The sequence below is a fragment of the Balaenoptera acutorostrata genome, chromosome X, assembly GCF_949987535.1.
Source record: "Balaenoptera acutorostrata chromosome X, mBalAcu1.1, whole genome shotgun sequence".
Taxonomy (NCBI): Eukaryota; Metazoa; Chordata; class Mammalia; order Artiodactyla; family Balaenopteridae; genus Balaenoptera; species Balaenoptera acutorostrata.
Genome location: NC_080085.1, coordinates 41,672,365 through 41,687,417, shown reverse-complemented (window position 1 = coordinate 41,687,417; position 15,053 = coordinate 41,672,365). Strand labels below are relative to the sequence as shown.

Below are 15,053 nucleotides of genomic sequence, written 5' to 3'. Positions count from 1 at the left end.
GCCAGGGTTCAATCCCTGGCTGGGGAACTAAGATCCCACAAGCCATGTGCTGTGGCCAAAAAAAAAAAAAAAGTTACATCTGTATATAATAAATGTCATATTAAATACATTGTGTATAGTCTATATTCATATGTGAATATACAATTAAATATATATGTAAATATGTCGTATATATGTGATAACGGCTAAATGCTGTGGAGAAAAATAGAACAAGGTAAAGGGAAATCTGTTGGGGACAGGTTGCATTTTTAGATAGTATGGTCAAGGAAGGCCTCCCTGAGAAGGTGATGTTACAGCAAAGGTATTTAACACAAAATGCCTTTATCACCTTATCCCAAATTCTGTATCACATATCCTGTCCTCAAATCCTCCAAATTTGCTCATTTGAAAAAGATTTATTGAATGCCTACTAAGTGCAGGGCACTGGGAACATAGCAAAGAACATAGCAAGGAGACTACTGCCCTTGCAATAGTTAAGAACGCTCTTCCATCAGATCCTTTCCTTCTGATTTATTGTTTGCCTCACCTCAGAGAGACCTCCCCTGATACCCCATGTGAAGTAGTCAGGGAATGACTCTCTGAGGAGGTAGCCTGTGAAAAGTGAGGAAGCAAACCATGTGTAACATGAGGGGAAAGCATCAGACAAAGGGAACATCAGGGGCAAAGCCTTGAGGCTGGAAGTTCTTGAAATGTTTGGGAAGAGCACAGATGTCTGTGTAGTTGGAGAGGAGTGAGGAAGGGAGAGCACTGGGAGATGAGATCCGAGGCCATATCAAGCAGGGCATTGTAAGCCAGGCTGAGATGTTTGGTTTTTATTCTAAGATCCATGGGGAGCCATAAAAGGATTTTAAGTAGGGGAGTCACTTTATTTAAATTATATTTTAGAATCCGGCTGCTCTCTGTGGAGAGAGAACAAACTGTGTGTGGGGGGTTGGGGGTGGGGGAGAGGAAGCAGAAAAGCCAGTGGAAAGGCTACTGCAAGAGTCCAGGTAGTGATGAGAGAGGGTCAGACCAAGGTGGTAAAAGAGGAAGTGGGGGGGGGGTTCTATTTTGAATTGATTTTGAAGGTAAAGACACCAGGATTTGCTGAGAAATCGGATACAGCGCATGAAAAATAGAGAGGAGTCCTGGCTGACCCGTGGGTTTCTAGCCTGAGCTGCTGGAAGGATGGAGTTGTCATTGACAGGGGAAATACTCCGTTAGGAGCAGGCATGGGGCAAAATCAGGAGTTGGTTTTCAGACATGTTACACTATTTATTTATTTATTTATTTATGGCTGTGTTGGGTCTTCATTGCTGCGCATGGGCTTTCTCTAGTTTGGGCAAGCGGGGGCTACTCTTTGTTGTGGTGCACGGGCTTCTCATTGCAGTGGCTTCTCTTGCTGCGGAGCACGGGCTCTAGGCGCCGCGGGCTTCAGTAGTTGTGGCGCATGGGCTTAGTTGCTCTGCCGCATGTGGGATCTTCCCGGACCAGGGCTCGAACCCATGTCCCCTGCATTGGCAGGTGGATTCTTAACCACTGTGCCACCAGGGAGGTCCCTAGGGACTCTTTATGTATTAGCCATTTTTTAAAAAATGGAGTCTTGAGGATGAGAATGATTTGAACAGTTGTGGTGTGTGTATTTATTCATGCTTCCATGGTCTGGTATGTGCCAAACCCTGTTCGAGGCATTGGGGACACAGTGGTGAGCAAGGCAGACAAAAGTCCCTTCCCTCGTGATGTTTTCATTCTAGTGAAGGAGACTATAGAAAAGTAAGAAAACTTATAGTATGTTAGAAATTGAGAAATGTCATGGAGAAAAGGAATGCAAGGAAAGGGGCATAGGGAGTATGGCAGGGCAGAGTTTGGAACTTTAAATGGGGTCGCCAGGAGGTAACATTTGAACATCCAAATGGGATGTCTCCTTCAATCTGGAACGGTTCTTCAGTGCTCCCTTGACCTTCATGACATTGACACTTTTGAAGATTATAAGCCAGGAATTTTGTAGACTGTCCCTCAGTTTGGCTTTGTCTGACGTTTCCTTGTGGTTAGATTCATGCTCTGCATATTGCCTGGGAATATCACAACTACTGAGCCCGCGTGCCGCAATTACTGAAGCCCGCATGCCTAGAGCCCGTGCTCCACAGCAAGAGAAGACACCGCAGTGAGAAGCCCGCGCACCTCAACAAAGAGTAGCCCCCACTCGCTGCAACAGAGAAAGCCCACGTGCAGCAACAAAGACCCAACGCAGCCAAAAATAAAAAAATAGATAAAAAATAAATACATTAAAAAACAAAAACTGATTAAAATTTAAAAAAGATTACGCCAGCCTCATGAAATAGACATCTTTTGTTCTTTTTCTTATATCTAGAACAACTTTTTATGAGATAGCAATTGACTGTTCCTTGGGAGTTTGGTAGATTGCACCTATAAAAACCATCTGGGTTCTTTTTTTTTTGGCAGGAAGAGGGAAGATTTTGACTACCATTTCAACTTCTTTGTTACTTTTTGCTCTATTCAAGTAACCTGTTTCTTCATGTAACAGTTTCGGCATTTTATATTCTTCAAGGAATGTATTCATTTCATCTGTAGTTTCAGAGATACTTTGTTGCATCTGTAGTAAATTCCCCCTTGTAATTTTCTGGGTTGCTTGCATCTTCTTTTTTAATTGACCAGTCTTGCCAGAGAGAGGTCTGCCGTTCCTCTTAATTTTTGTTTCAAAGTTTCTGCTTTTGATTTTATTAATCTGTTGTTTTCTTTCCCTACTTCATCTATTTCTGCTCTTCTATCTATATTATTTCCTCTTACTGAGGTTTGCTCTGGTGGTCTTTTTCCAACTTCTTGTATAATTTATATGATAAAATGCCCAGATTTTCATTATACAGCTTGTTGAATGTTTACCTGATTATACACCCATGTGACCAGCACCCCAGTCAAGATACAGAACATTTCATTATTCTAGAAAGCTACTTTGTAACCCTTTCCAGTGAATGAACACCCTTCCCACCTCTATTATCACCATAAATGTGTTGTCTGAGAGCTTCATATAAATGAAATCATACAGTATGTACTCCTTTTATGTCTTTTTTCACTCAACATGTTTGATTCATTTGTGTTGACTTTTGTATCAGTATTTTGCTCCTTTTTATTACCGAGTTGTATTCTGTTGTATGAATATACCATAATTTATCCATTTGCCTCTTGCTGGATGTTTGGGTTATTCCCAGTTTTTGGCTATTCTGAATACAGCTGCTATGAATACATATAACAAGTCCTTTTGTAGATATATGTTTGCATTTATTTGGGATAAATATCTAAGAACGGAATTGCTTGGTCATAGGGTAAGCTTATGTTTATCTTTGCATGAAACAGCCAGTTTTCCAGAGTGGCTGTACCATTGACTATTGCCAGCCAAGTATGAGGGTTCCTTGTTGTGGGATTCCTGGGAGCTACGTTCTGGGGAATGGGAAGAGGGAAGGGAACGTGGGGGTGTCTCCAGACTGAAGGCCACCCATCCTGAGACTGAGGCTCTTTCACGTGGCCTCTTTCTATTCCTATTTCCTCTCCCTCTCCCGCTCCCTGTCCCTCTCTCACTGGGCAGTATCCCTACCCCAGATCAGCACCATCCCACCTCTAGGGGGCCCCTCTTTTTCATCCCTCTCCTTACAACTTGTGTAGGGTGCTGTCATAATGCAGACTAAGTGAGGGAGGAGGGGCTTTGAACCACTTGCTCTTCCTACATTACCTCCCCTCCACCCTCTTGTCTTAAAAGCATGTATGTTTTGGGGAGGGGCAGTTCCTGGCCCCGTTTCACGGCCCAGCCCCCCAAGGCCCGGAGGGGGCGGCCCCAGCTTCGTGTTCCACTGCACTCAGACCTGTGCTGAGAGCACACGCATACTTGTGAATCACAGGGTGTAGATTGGTTAGCGGGACTGGAGGGATAGGGTGCTGCGGTAAAAGCCGTGGAGCGGATGGGGACGAGGGTGGACCCAACTGGTGGGGCATCCCTGGGACTGGCAGGCTCATTCTCTTATCTCCACACCTCTGGGGTCATCAGCCTGTTGAGGGCACAGGGCCCACTGGCACCAGAGTGCCTACTGTTGTTCACTCAGAGATGCCCTCAGGCATTGTCTCCAGACCCAAGTACAGTTTAGCCTTGCAGCCATACAGCAAGTGCAGCTGCGGGGTGGCAAGGCAAGGGGATGGGGAATTCCTAGTCCTGGCTCTGACCCAGAGGGTCTTCAAGCCTGACCCTCTGGTGGTGCCCTGGTGGTGCTTGGTGGTGCCCTGGTGGTGCTTGGTTTCCTGGTACAGTATGACCTGCTGGACCCGATAATGGTGAGGGGCTGTGACCAAGACCTTGTCCATCTGTGTTTATGTCCCTGTATCTGTGTGGGCCACAAACCACTCTGGGACATGAGAAAGAGACATGCAAGCTGCGGACTTTTCAGCTTTTATTACAAAAAGAAAGACATGAACCCAGCCCAGTTTTCCAATAAAAGTCACCAACTCTTAAGTCTGACTTGGTCAGGGCCTCTCTGGCTGCGCAGTTGGGCTGGTAGACAGGTGCAGGGCCCCTGCTCTGACCACCCAACAATTCATCCTCCCCCGCTCCAGGCTGGACACCCGACATAAGTATAAGTAGCTCTTGCAGCTGCTCACTGGGCCTCGTTGAAGCGGGTCACCATTGTCTTGTGCAGCGTCTCCTTGTATGACTCGGTTGAGGTGACCCCATAGGAGCTGCCTCGGGCACCCAAGCCAGAGCCCCGCACCCGTGTCTGGGCCTGTGTGAGGGAGGCAGACTCTGTCAGGTTGGGTGGGGGCCAGGCCTACAGCAGAGAGTACTGGAGGATGGGGATGGGATTCCCCGCAGACTCACCTCAATGGGAGTCACAATGCCCTGTTTTTTGCGGCCCAGGCCACTGCCCTCTTTCCAGCCCATAGCCTGAAGCATGCGACTGCCAATGTTGTCACTGCCCAGCCCATCCCGCGTGGGCTGCTCAAAGTCCCTGCAGGAGACAGTGGCACAGTGTGAGTGACTGGCCTGCCGGCCCCAGGCCCCCGACCTGGCCCCGGGCACTCACACAGAAGCCGCAGACATGCCGCTATACTTCCTCCTCTTGGGCTCCGGCGGCTCAGGGATGCCATACTTCTCTCTGCGTTCAGCTGCGCGGTCCCGGTACTTCATTTGCTGAAAGAGTGTGTGTGAGAATGAAGGAGCTGATCGCTATTTGCAGGAAACATGGGCACAGCTGGGGGGCCCCCACAGGGAGCTAGATCTGGCGAACAGATCTGTGGTCCTGTGAATGCCAGCAGCCAGCATGGGGGAATCGGGAAGAAGCCTTGCAGGGACAGGACGTGAGGTGGCTGATGGCAGCCAGGCTGTGTCTAGCTGACGAACCTGAGCGCCAGCTGCCTGCACGGATGGAACGCTTGGTAAGGGACCGAGGGATGGAGCCCAGGAGTGGGTCACACCTCACCTCCATGTCGTTCTTCTCAAGTGCCTCCAGCTCATTTTCTGACAGGTGGGCTCGCCGGTGAATCTCAAGGTTTTGCTGCAAGGAGGACAGGAGAAGGAGTGAAGCGGCTGGGCCGGGCCAGGACAGGGTTCCCTGCCAAGCCTCCCTCAGTCACCTTGTGGAGCCCGGAGAGTTGCTGGTGCCGGATGAGTGCCTCCTTGCTGGGGAACTGGCGCCGGCAGAGCAGACAGGCCAGCTTCTGCCAGTCAGTGAGCTTCTCCTCCCGTTCCGGGCCCCCACGCTCTTGCTCCTCCTCACTGTCACTCTCTCCGCTGTAGGCTGCCACCAGCCCCCTCGGTGGGCTCTGAAAAAGGTGAGGGTGAGAGGTCAGGCCTGGCTAGCTCAGAGCCCTGCCCTTCTTTCTGCCCTGGGCACTCACTGGGCGGTCATCACTGGCCAGTTTTGGGAGGTCCATGCTGGTGTGCTGTCTCTCGGCTAGTGCTCCCTGGGGTGGAGGGACACAGAAATTCAGAGACTCCACGGAAGGACCAAAGGGATGACAAGACGGGGGGCAGGGCGCGGATGGACAGCCACACACACCTTCTTCTCGAGGATGGCGTAGCCGGCATCTGCAGTGGCCGACTCCCGTCTTTCATCGTCTCGTAGGGAACTGATGGGCTGGAAGCTGTTTTTGAAGTTTTCTTTTTGCTTGTTGAGGCTGCGGGCCCAGCGTTCCATGTCCTTGGCGATCTAGGGGCGAGGGTGGGGGTGAGGCTCTTAGGAATCCTCCAACTGCTGGGGTCACCAACTCCAACCTCTGCCCTTGCAGCAGCCTGCCCCTTCCTGCCCTGCAGCCTCAAGCAGAAGGTGAGAGAGGCGGAGGTGAAAGTCCCCATTTCTCTGTTATCCTGTCATCAGTGCTCCTCATTAAGCCCCTCCCCGGCTGTGCCCCCATTCTCCTCACGGGCACCCACGCTATTAGGTTTGCCATGTGTTTTCATTTTATCATTCTAAAATGCATAGAATGGCTTGCTCTGTGTATAATTTTAATTTACACGTGTAATACTATGCCACGTTCCATGTCGTTGCCCAACCCCAACCCCCAGGCACAACACCATTTTTAGAATTTACCGGGCTGCCAAAGGAACACGTAGTTCTTGCTTCTAAGTGTTGCACCCAGACTGTCATACTCTTCCTCCACAGACAAGACACTGAGGTTCCCTCCAACTGCCCACCACCACAGAACACTGCGATGGTTGTCTTCCTGCCCACCCCCTGATGGGCCCGCGAGAAGTTCTCTGGGATATATATACACAGACAGACATGGACACACCCTCAGGTGGGGTTCTGGGCCCAAAGGAGCATGCATGCGCGTTTCTTTCCACAGGCAGGGCTAGCCTGGCTTCAGGCGTGCCCATACCAGCCCACACTGCCACCAACAGCACAAAGGTTCCCACCAGGGGATGGGAAAGCAGACAGGGCACACTTGGATGGCACTGGCCACCTCAGGGAGGTGGGCAGCCCTACCATGTACCTGGTAGGGAGACGGCCCTGGCTCAAGGTCACGCAGCAAAGAGCAGAGCTGGACCGGGAGCCTGGTCTCTCCTGAGCACAAATACTGCCCACGTGCACATCCACCGCCATCCCCTCCCTTGGCAGCGGAGGATAACAGATGACAGAATGGCATTCATCAGAAGACACCTAACGGCCAGCCAGTGACTGCTGGACTCCCAGTGTTCACCTGTTGGGCCGTCTTGGTCTTGTGCTTTTCCTTCTTCTCTTTGCCCTCCTTTGAGGGCGCCCCCGTTTCCTTATGCCCATCAGCTGACTGCTCCAGGGCAGGAACATAGGTCCGCCTTTCCCCATCCCAGTACAGGTACTGCTGGCTCTGAGCATTGTAGTAGTACTGGGGGAGGTGGGGGAGAAGGAGCGTGAGGGAAGACCTCGAGGAGGGGACTGCAGACCCCACCCGCTCCCCAGACTGCCCTATCACCTGAGAGTTGGGGTCGTAGTAGAGGCCAGTCTGGGGGTCATAGTAGTAGCCAGATGTCTCGTCGTACTGGTAGGTGGAGACGTCAGGAACAGCTGGAGAGTGAGAAGAGGGGGTCGCACTCCTCTCTGCTTTGTTAAGGAATTCCCCACCCCTCACTGTAGGCCATGGCTACTCACGGTACTGGCTGTAGGACTCCTGGGCAGAGGGACTCGTGGCTGGTGGCAGGGAAGAGCTGGGATGGGTGGGGCTCTGGAGCTCAGATTTGAGCACAGCGGGTGACATGATGGTGTATGACTAGTCACGGGGCAAGACAGGGGAACAGGGCTCAGTGTCTACCAACGCCGCCATGGCCCCCAGGACCTCCCTTGATTTTCCTCACCTGGCTGTTGGCAGCAGTGCCCTGGCTGCCGCTTGCTTCAGCTGCTGACTGCTGGTAGACGCCAGGGGTGGCACCAGGCTGGGTGCGGGAGAAAGCCTGCAGGGACACAGAGTCTGCCCCAGGCTCCAGGGAGGCCTCGGGACCTGTAAAGGGGGACAGGGAAAAAGGAGAACGTGAATGGCAGGGCCCAGGACCCTATGCTTGCCAGTCCCCACCATGGGCTCAGGGAGAGATGCTGAGGCTAACCTGCTCCGGCTGGGTCCCCTTTGGTTCCAGTGATGCCGGGGCCCTTCGTGCCCTTGAGGTAGCCATGGGCATAGAGAGAAGACTCTGTGCCCTGGCTGCCGCCATAGCCCTCATCCTGTTGGTAGTAGCTGTAGTCGACCGGTGGCTCCTCGGGGGTGGCCCAGGCACCCTCCCCACCCTGGGAGGCCTGAGGGGCAGGTGGGAGGGGTTCATTAGCAGAGGAGGGGGCACAGAGGGGAGGGGAACCGGCTAAGAGACGTCTGCCCACAGGTGAAGCAAGTGTCTGCTGACAGAAAGCATGCAGCCCTCAAACAAGGGCCACCCGGCCAGAGCAGAGCAGGGTGGTGACAAAAACAAGACTGGAACAAAGACACGTGCCAAAACGCTCCCAGGGCTGACACTGGTACGTGTGTTGCGTGATACATGTGTTGGGTGTCAGACCAAGGAAGATACCATCCTCCCCTTCTTTATTCTCATCAGCCAATTTTCTTACAGCCACTTATAAATTCCCTTTTATCAAGAAAGGTTGTAACAATTCAGGATGATATATAACTACCAAACAGAACAGAAAAGCAGCCGCGACGGCGCTGAAAAGGAAAGCCTGGGAGGAGGTGCCTGGGAAGGGAGCTGCAGTGAGGACCCCACAGCCCCCACCAGCGACCACTGTGAGAGGTTTTTGGGGCCACAGGAAGCCAAAATAGCAAGCCAGCCCTCCTGTTTGCAGAGAGGGAGCGGGAGGGTGGAGGCGGCCCAGGTACAGGGATGCTGGGGTGGAGGGGAGTCTCTGAGTACCTGCGAGATGGCCCACTGGGCCGCGGCAATGGCAGTGCTGGCCACAGAGGCAGCATTGATGCGACTGCCTTCGTTGGAGGCCATGTCCCTGGGGAGGATGTCAGAGACTGGGAGTGAGACAGGAGGCCCCAAGCTGGGGGGCCAGCTGGGAAAGGACACAGGTGGGGCCCTGACCTCTTAGAACCCTTGGCAAACTCAACGTTGATGGTCTTGCCGTCGATGGTGAGCGGCGGGTGCAGGGCCTGCAGGATCTGCAGCAGCTGGGCTGCCTCCTGGGGAAGGGGGCGGGCAGGGGCAGAAGGGTCAGGCCCGGGGAGGTCCCCGGCTCCATTGCCCCATTTCCAGGCTTGGGGCCGCGGTGGGGGGCTAGGGTCAGGGTCCCTCCTCCCTGCCCCGGGGGCCGGGATCCTGGCTGCCCGGCCCCCCCCTGTGCCGCCCTCACCACGATGGTGGAGAGCTGGATGAAGGCAAAGCCACGGTTCAGTTGGGTCTGCTTGTCCTTGATGACGCGTACGTTGGAGGAGGACAGCACTGCGTAGGGTGCCAGGGCCCCCAGGATGGAGTCCATGGTGCTGTGTGGGTTCAGGTTGCGCAAAATGATGGCTGCAGAAAGGGGCCCAGCATTAGGGAGCACCCCTGCTATTCCGCTTCCGCTCCGGCCCTACCCTCTGGTGGCTCCCCACTGCTCCCTCTCCCCTGGCCTCCGCGTCCTTGCGCCTGCTGCTTCCCCTCACCTCTTCCTCTCAGATAAACTCTGCTTGCCAGTCCAAGTCCCAGCTCAGTCGCCCACCTGCTGAGAACCTTCTCAACACACCCCCGAAGTCGAGTTTGGCAATGCTCTTCCTCTGCTCTCCCTACATTACATGTCTGTCCCCCCACCAGGCAGAGGCCCCTGGGAGGATGAAGTCCTGGTCACCACCATCTCTCTGGCCTTGGAGAGCCCAGCCTAGACACCCTAGGGCAGGGAGGAAGGAAGGAACAACTGACTCACTGTCGTTGGCGTTCTCTGAGCTCGGCTCCGAGCCCTGTGACAGGGCCTGGGAGGCCAGCACTCCCTGGGCCTGGTAGGGCTGTGGCAGGGGCAGCAGGCCCTGGCTTAGCTCCCGACCACCCAGCGGTAGCGTCTGCTGATCCAACCTTGCGCCCAGGGGCAGCTTCTGTTCTGCCTCTGTCAGGGGCGGCAGAAGACAGGCCAGTGACAAAGGGGAAGGGGCTCCCAGGTTGGTCACCCTCCTCCCAGAGCACTGGCCCCTCACCCTTCTCCCCCTTCCCAGCAACGTCCCGGGGAAGAGGGAGGTAGGAGGGCCATACCTGACTTGGGCACACCACATTTGAAGCACTTCTCACGGCGTTTGAAGTTCTGGACGCCACACTGTGAGGCACAAGCCAGGCTATCAGAGGGGGTGGGGCTTTCCACTGCGCCCTCCAAACGTGGATCCAGAGATCCCCCAGGGAACCCGCCACGCCCCAGGAAGGTCCCAGGGTCAGGGGTGGCAGGGGGCTTTGGGGCTCTGGCTGTCATCCTCGGTCCCGTGAATCTTCCCTTTACATGGTCTCAAATTTGTCCTCAGTGCCAACCCCTCAACTCAGGAATCCATAACTCCCCCACCTCTGTTACCAACTGCCGCCTGCTCCGAGGTACCAACTCCCAGAAATGCCCCCGCCAAAGTCCCTTTGGTATGTTCCTCTTCCCAAAATGTACTTCCCTATTCAGAAACCTTCGTTATTTCTATCCCTCAAATCCAGCAGCCCCTCTCTTGCCAGACTCCCACCCCTCCTTCATCTCGAGGACTGGGTTGGATCCTGCCGCTCTTGAGAAATAAATCTGCCTGGGGTATTACAGCCTCTGGAGACCCCCAGCTTTCACCACATTTCTATCTCTGATCCATGGTCAGGTACTAAGCACTGCTCCCGTGCCAGGCTCCATGCAGGACGTGGCCTCTGCCCTCCTGGCCTAACAGTGGGGAGCAGATGTAGCACAGAGGGGCAGCAGGTGAGTCTGTGGAAATGGTCCCCCCCCAGGGGCTCTGGGAGGGGAGCGGGCCTAGAGGCCCAGCTCACTCAGCTGCGTATAGTCAGCAGGGCTGTTTGATCTGGGAGGTCCAAGAGTTTGGTTTGGTTTTGCTAGGAAGCGACTGCTGGCGGAGGCAGCAAGAGATTTTGTGTAGGAGGATGAGGAGAGAGGCAAAAGCAAAGGCTGGACAGGGAAGGTGACACTAGATCACAGAGGGTAGTCACACTCCAGCTCAGAGTTGTGGGGGTTTTCAGCAGAGGAGGAGGGGCGTGGTCAGAAGTGGTTCTGAGGAATGTCACCAGTGAGGGAGTGGGAGAAAGAGGCAAGAGGCCAGCACACCAGAGAGGGGCCTGTGGCGACTGTGTGGGGGAGGAGGTGAGGACTGGCCCGAGCAGTGGGAATGGCAAGAGGGAGCATTTCTGTGATGGAAGTGACAAGACTGGAGAGCAACAGGATGTGGTGGATAAAGGAGAGAAAAGAAGAGAATCCCCTAGTTTCAAGGAGTATCTGAAAATACAGGAGGGATAGAGTCCTCCTGTCACTCTGTCCCTACCTCTCCAGAGAGGTTGGACACCCGCCTTCTGATATTACTTTTTTGGCTTTGAAATAAGCAGGAACCACTCCCCTTACTGGGCAGAGTTCCTCTTGGGGAGAGGGCCTATGCAAGCTCTCAGGTCTCCCCTTAGGTCTCATGGCTGCCAGCCGGCGGCAGGAGGTGAGGCTGTAGAGTCCCAAGGCTGCTTGTGAGGCTGGCCCCAGGGGAGATCTGAACTCACGGTGGCATCCATGGCCCACGATCAGGAGCAAGGCACCACTCAAGGTTCCATCTCTCTGAGCCTCAGCCTCCTCTTAGGGAATATTGACTGCAAAGAGCTACAGCTTGTACCCTCAGTCTCAGGCGGACATGGCTTTGTCAGAGGTCGGGTCACCTGACACAGGCTCTCAGAACACCCTACACGTTCCTTCAGGACAAGAGCTGACACTGAACATCGTTAACAGCAGGCCAGGTGTCGTTCCAAGTGTTACCCTCTCATCACCACATTTCAATCCTCCCAACCACCTTTGGGGAGCGGGGTCATTGGTATTTGCATTGTAGAGATGGGGAGAGTGAGGCAAAGAGAGGTTAAATACCCTGACGAAAATCAAGGTAGATTTGGGAGAGTCTAACTTCAGCTAGTCTGGTTCTGAAGCCCACATTTTATAGATCACATTATGCCTCCACTGTCACTAGTCACTTACATAAACATCTGTTTCAAGTCTACTGGGGCTTCAGGCAAGATCGTGCCGCATGAGGGCAGAGCCTGGCGCCAAGTGAAAGCTCAGTACAAACTGGTGGGTGGGTGGCAAGGAGCAGCGCTGCTTGAGCTGAGCCAGTCCTCCACACCCACGCCACTCAGAGGCCCCGGGGAGACAGAGACGTTGCCACCGCCCCTGTACCTTATTACACAGCCAGTCCTCATTGATCTTGGGCTTGGGGTCGCTGTAGTGCATGGACACCTTCTGGCCCAGGATGTTGAGGGAGTGCTGCGGGGAAAAGCAGAGCACAGTGAGGCCTGGGCAGCAGTGCCCCACGCACCGTCTCAGCACAGGAGAAGAGAGTGAGCGAGCCCTTCAGCTGGATGGATGAGGGACAGGGAACGGAGGGAGGTCGGAGAACTGACGAGGGAAGAAGGAAGGGAAGGAGGGAGGGAAAGCGCCACAGCCCTCGGGCGCAGCTGCTTGCTGCCTTTCCGGGCACGCGCACGCACACGTGAACACACGCCACCAGGCACACAGTGCTCGGCTGCCCGAAGCTTGCCGGACAGCGGGGGAAGCCCCCACTCGGCCCTGACACTGCCAGGCCACACCCAGGGCCAGCACTACACAGGCTACACTTGGGATGAGGGGGGACGGGGAGGGGAGGGGAGGGGAGGGGAGGGGAGGGAGAGGAGGGGAGAGAAAGAGAGAAAGAGAGAGCGCACGCGCACTAGTGCTGGAGAAGGGGAAAAAGAAAGAGCCATATTTAAAAGATGGACGGTCCTGCTGTGAGGCTGTCTTCCCGTGGCTGGCTGGGTCCTGGGCCCATGGCACTAGCCTGTGGACCTGCAGAGATGGCCCCAGGGCCGCCCCTGCTGAGCCTCCCTTCCACCACATCGCCCCTTCCTCCCCTGAGGCTTTCCTTCAGTGCCCCACACCAGTGAGCTGGGCTCTGGGTGGGCGAGCAGAAGCCTTGGGTCTCTGAAGGTCCCAAAGCTGCTGGGTTGGGAGCCCGTGCCAGGCTGGGGGAGCAGGCTCCCCCCATTCCAGACAGCACGGCTCCTCGCTGAGAGGGCAGGCCTGTCCCTAGCGGAGTGGGGCAAGTGGTGACTCCTGTGGGAGCTAGGTGCAGTGGGAGGGGTGGGGTGACCGAAGTGAGTCCTGGTGAATGAAACCATCACTCTTGACTGGTACTTTCGATCAACAGAGTGGTACTGGCCTGTCCCATGGAAATCAAAGGACCGAACTCACATGCAGGGACAGAGCTGGCAAAACAGGACTTGCTAGTTAGTGTGCCAACAGCTAAGTTCCCCAATGGCTGGACTTCCAGCGGTGCCCAAGAGTGGAACAGAGTCCTGGCTCTGCCCGACCCCAGAGCAGGGTGGTCCCCCGGGGAGTGGGAACTTAGGTGGAAGGACCCCACCCCCACCCCACCCCCAAGGCAGCCCTTTCTCTGAAAGCTCAGCCAGGAGAGGAAGAGAGGCAGAGCTAGTGCCTGGCCAGTGGGAAGGGCCAGTGGTGAGTGTGGGTTCTTGATGGGAAGCCCAGTGGGTAGCGAGAGATGGGAAGAGGAGATAGTGAGGGTCAGGAAGGGGGAGAGAGAGGGGGTGGGGGGATGGGACACAGGGCCACAGGGCAGGGAACTGTGTCCGTAAGAATCAGGCGATGGGGAGCGCTCGATTACAAAGTAGTATTTGTTTGGGGGGGGGGTTCAAGTGCGGCAAAGCAACCTGATTGGCTTCCATCCATCGTGTAGCGTCCTGCAAGTGACTAAACTCGACGAAGGCGAAGCCCCGGCTCTGACCTGGAGACAGCATTCAGATACAGACGCAGTGGGTTAGTCAACAGCTTTGGACACACGGCGTTCCCGGGGGCGGGACCCGAGGGGAGAGGACTGGGGGGCAGAGAGGGAAGTGGGGAGAGGAAAAAGGAAGAAAGGGAGAGAGAGAAGCAAAGAAAGACCAGGGTATGGGAGGCAAGGTAGATGGTCGGGAGGGGCAGGAAAGAGGGAAGCAGGAGGGAAGAAAACAGAGCTGGAGAGGGGTTGGGGGCAGGGGATACACACACGCCAGCTGGGAAGAAAGACAGAGAGATGGGGCTCAGGTACACCTGCCCGGACAGCCTGGGGTGACAGAGACGGAGAGAAGGAGCTGGGAGGGAAAGGGTACAAGGAGAGGTCTCCAGAGAAGGAAGGAGGACAGATGGGCAGGCTGCTGGCTTCACATGGGCCAGAATAAATAACCAAATGGTGGGGCCCAGCACAAGGCCAGGGCAGCCCAGGAGGGGTCCTGTAACAGGTGTTTAATCAAAGGAGCAAAAGAGAAGCTGGGCCAGGCTGCTCGGTGAGGCTGGGAAGGCTCTAGGCCCAACAGGAACCAGAGGGAGTTAGGGACACAATGTCACCTCAGCCTCACCACAGTCCAGGGAAGGTTGGCCTCACCAGGGAGCCACCTCAGGGCCAAGCTGGGAAGATTACAGCCACCTACAGTCCAGGTCCTCTAAGACAGCAGGAGAATGGGGGCCAGGATCGTCCAGGTAGATCTTAAAGATCTTAAAGATCAGCAGGTGCCTGGGAGAAGCGTCCAGGGCCACAGAGAGGGCTGCACCTGGGACACCGCCTCAGGGAGACCAGAATCCTGTCAGCTTGGCTGGGGTACAGCAGAGCAAGACCTACATGCTATCAAGAGAGACTCCAGGCCTGGCCAGGGCTGGGAAAAGGATCCAGGGCTTGAGACCACAGGAAAGTAGCTCCTTCTTTGGAGGTACACACACAGGGAGGGCTTAGACACAGCGGGACTTGAGGGGCATGCTTGATCTCCAAAAGAATAACCATTAGGATGCACAGGAGGATGGAATGGTATAATTAAAGAGAGAGAGAGAGAGAGAGAGAGAGATGGAGAGATGGAGAGATGGAGGCGTGGGGAGGAGAGAGACTGAGAGATGCAGAGAGAAGCC

At 54.8% G+C, this 15,053-nt stretch overlaps 1 protein-coding gene across 8 annotated transcripts in view; it reads right to left on the bottom strand.

Moving 5' to 3' along the window:
- Positions 1-4,420: 4,420 nt before the first annotated feature.
- Positions 4,421-15,053, bottom strand: part of RBM10 (RNA binding motif protein 10) — a 29,338-nt gene continuing 18,705 nt past the window's right edge. For 5 of the 8 annotated variants that reach the window (XM_057537855.1, XM_057537860.1, XM_057537858.1 and 2 more), the window contains 19 exons: positions 13,829-13,902; positions 12,300-12,386; positions 10,160-10,220; positions 9,840-10,016; positions 9,291-9,451; positions 9,023-9,120; positions 8,849-8,936; positions 8,057-8,243; positions 7,811-7,953; positions 7,608-7,725; positions 7,432-7,523; positions 7,180-7,344; positions 6,039-6,188; positions 5,878-5,943; positions 5,614-5,802; positions 5,460-5,534; positions 5,064-5,170; positions 4,859-4,988; positions 4,421-4,763 (listed from right to left, as the gene is read on the bottom strand). In XM_057537855.1, the coding sequence (XP_057393838.1) occupies positions 4,638-4,763; positions 4,859-4,988; positions 5,064-5,170; positions 5,460-5,534; positions 5,614-5,802; positions 5,878-5,943; positions 6,039-6,188; positions 7,180-7,344; positions 7,432-7,523; positions 7,608-7,725; positions 7,811-7,953; positions 8,057-8,243; positions 8,849-8,936; positions 9,023-9,120; positions 9,291-9,451; positions 9,840-10,016; positions 10,160-10,220; positions 12,300-12,386; positions 13,829-13,902 (2,294 nt within the window). In that variant the 3' untranslated portion in view covers positions 4,421-4,637. The remainder of the gene's footprint in view (positions 4,764-4,858; positions 4,989-5,063; positions 5,171-5,459; positions 5,535-5,613; positions 5,803-5,877; positions 5,944-6,038; positions 6,189-7,179; positions 7,345-7,431; positions 7,524-7,607; positions 7,726-7,810; positions 7,954-8,056; positions 8,244-8,848; positions 8,937-9,022; positions 9,121-9,290; positions 9,452-9,839; positions 10,017-10,159; positions 10,221-12,299; positions 12,387-13,828; positions 13,903-15,053) is intronic. The other 3 variants (XM_057537856.1, XM_057537861.1, XM_057537857.1) reach the window with 2 other exon arrangements.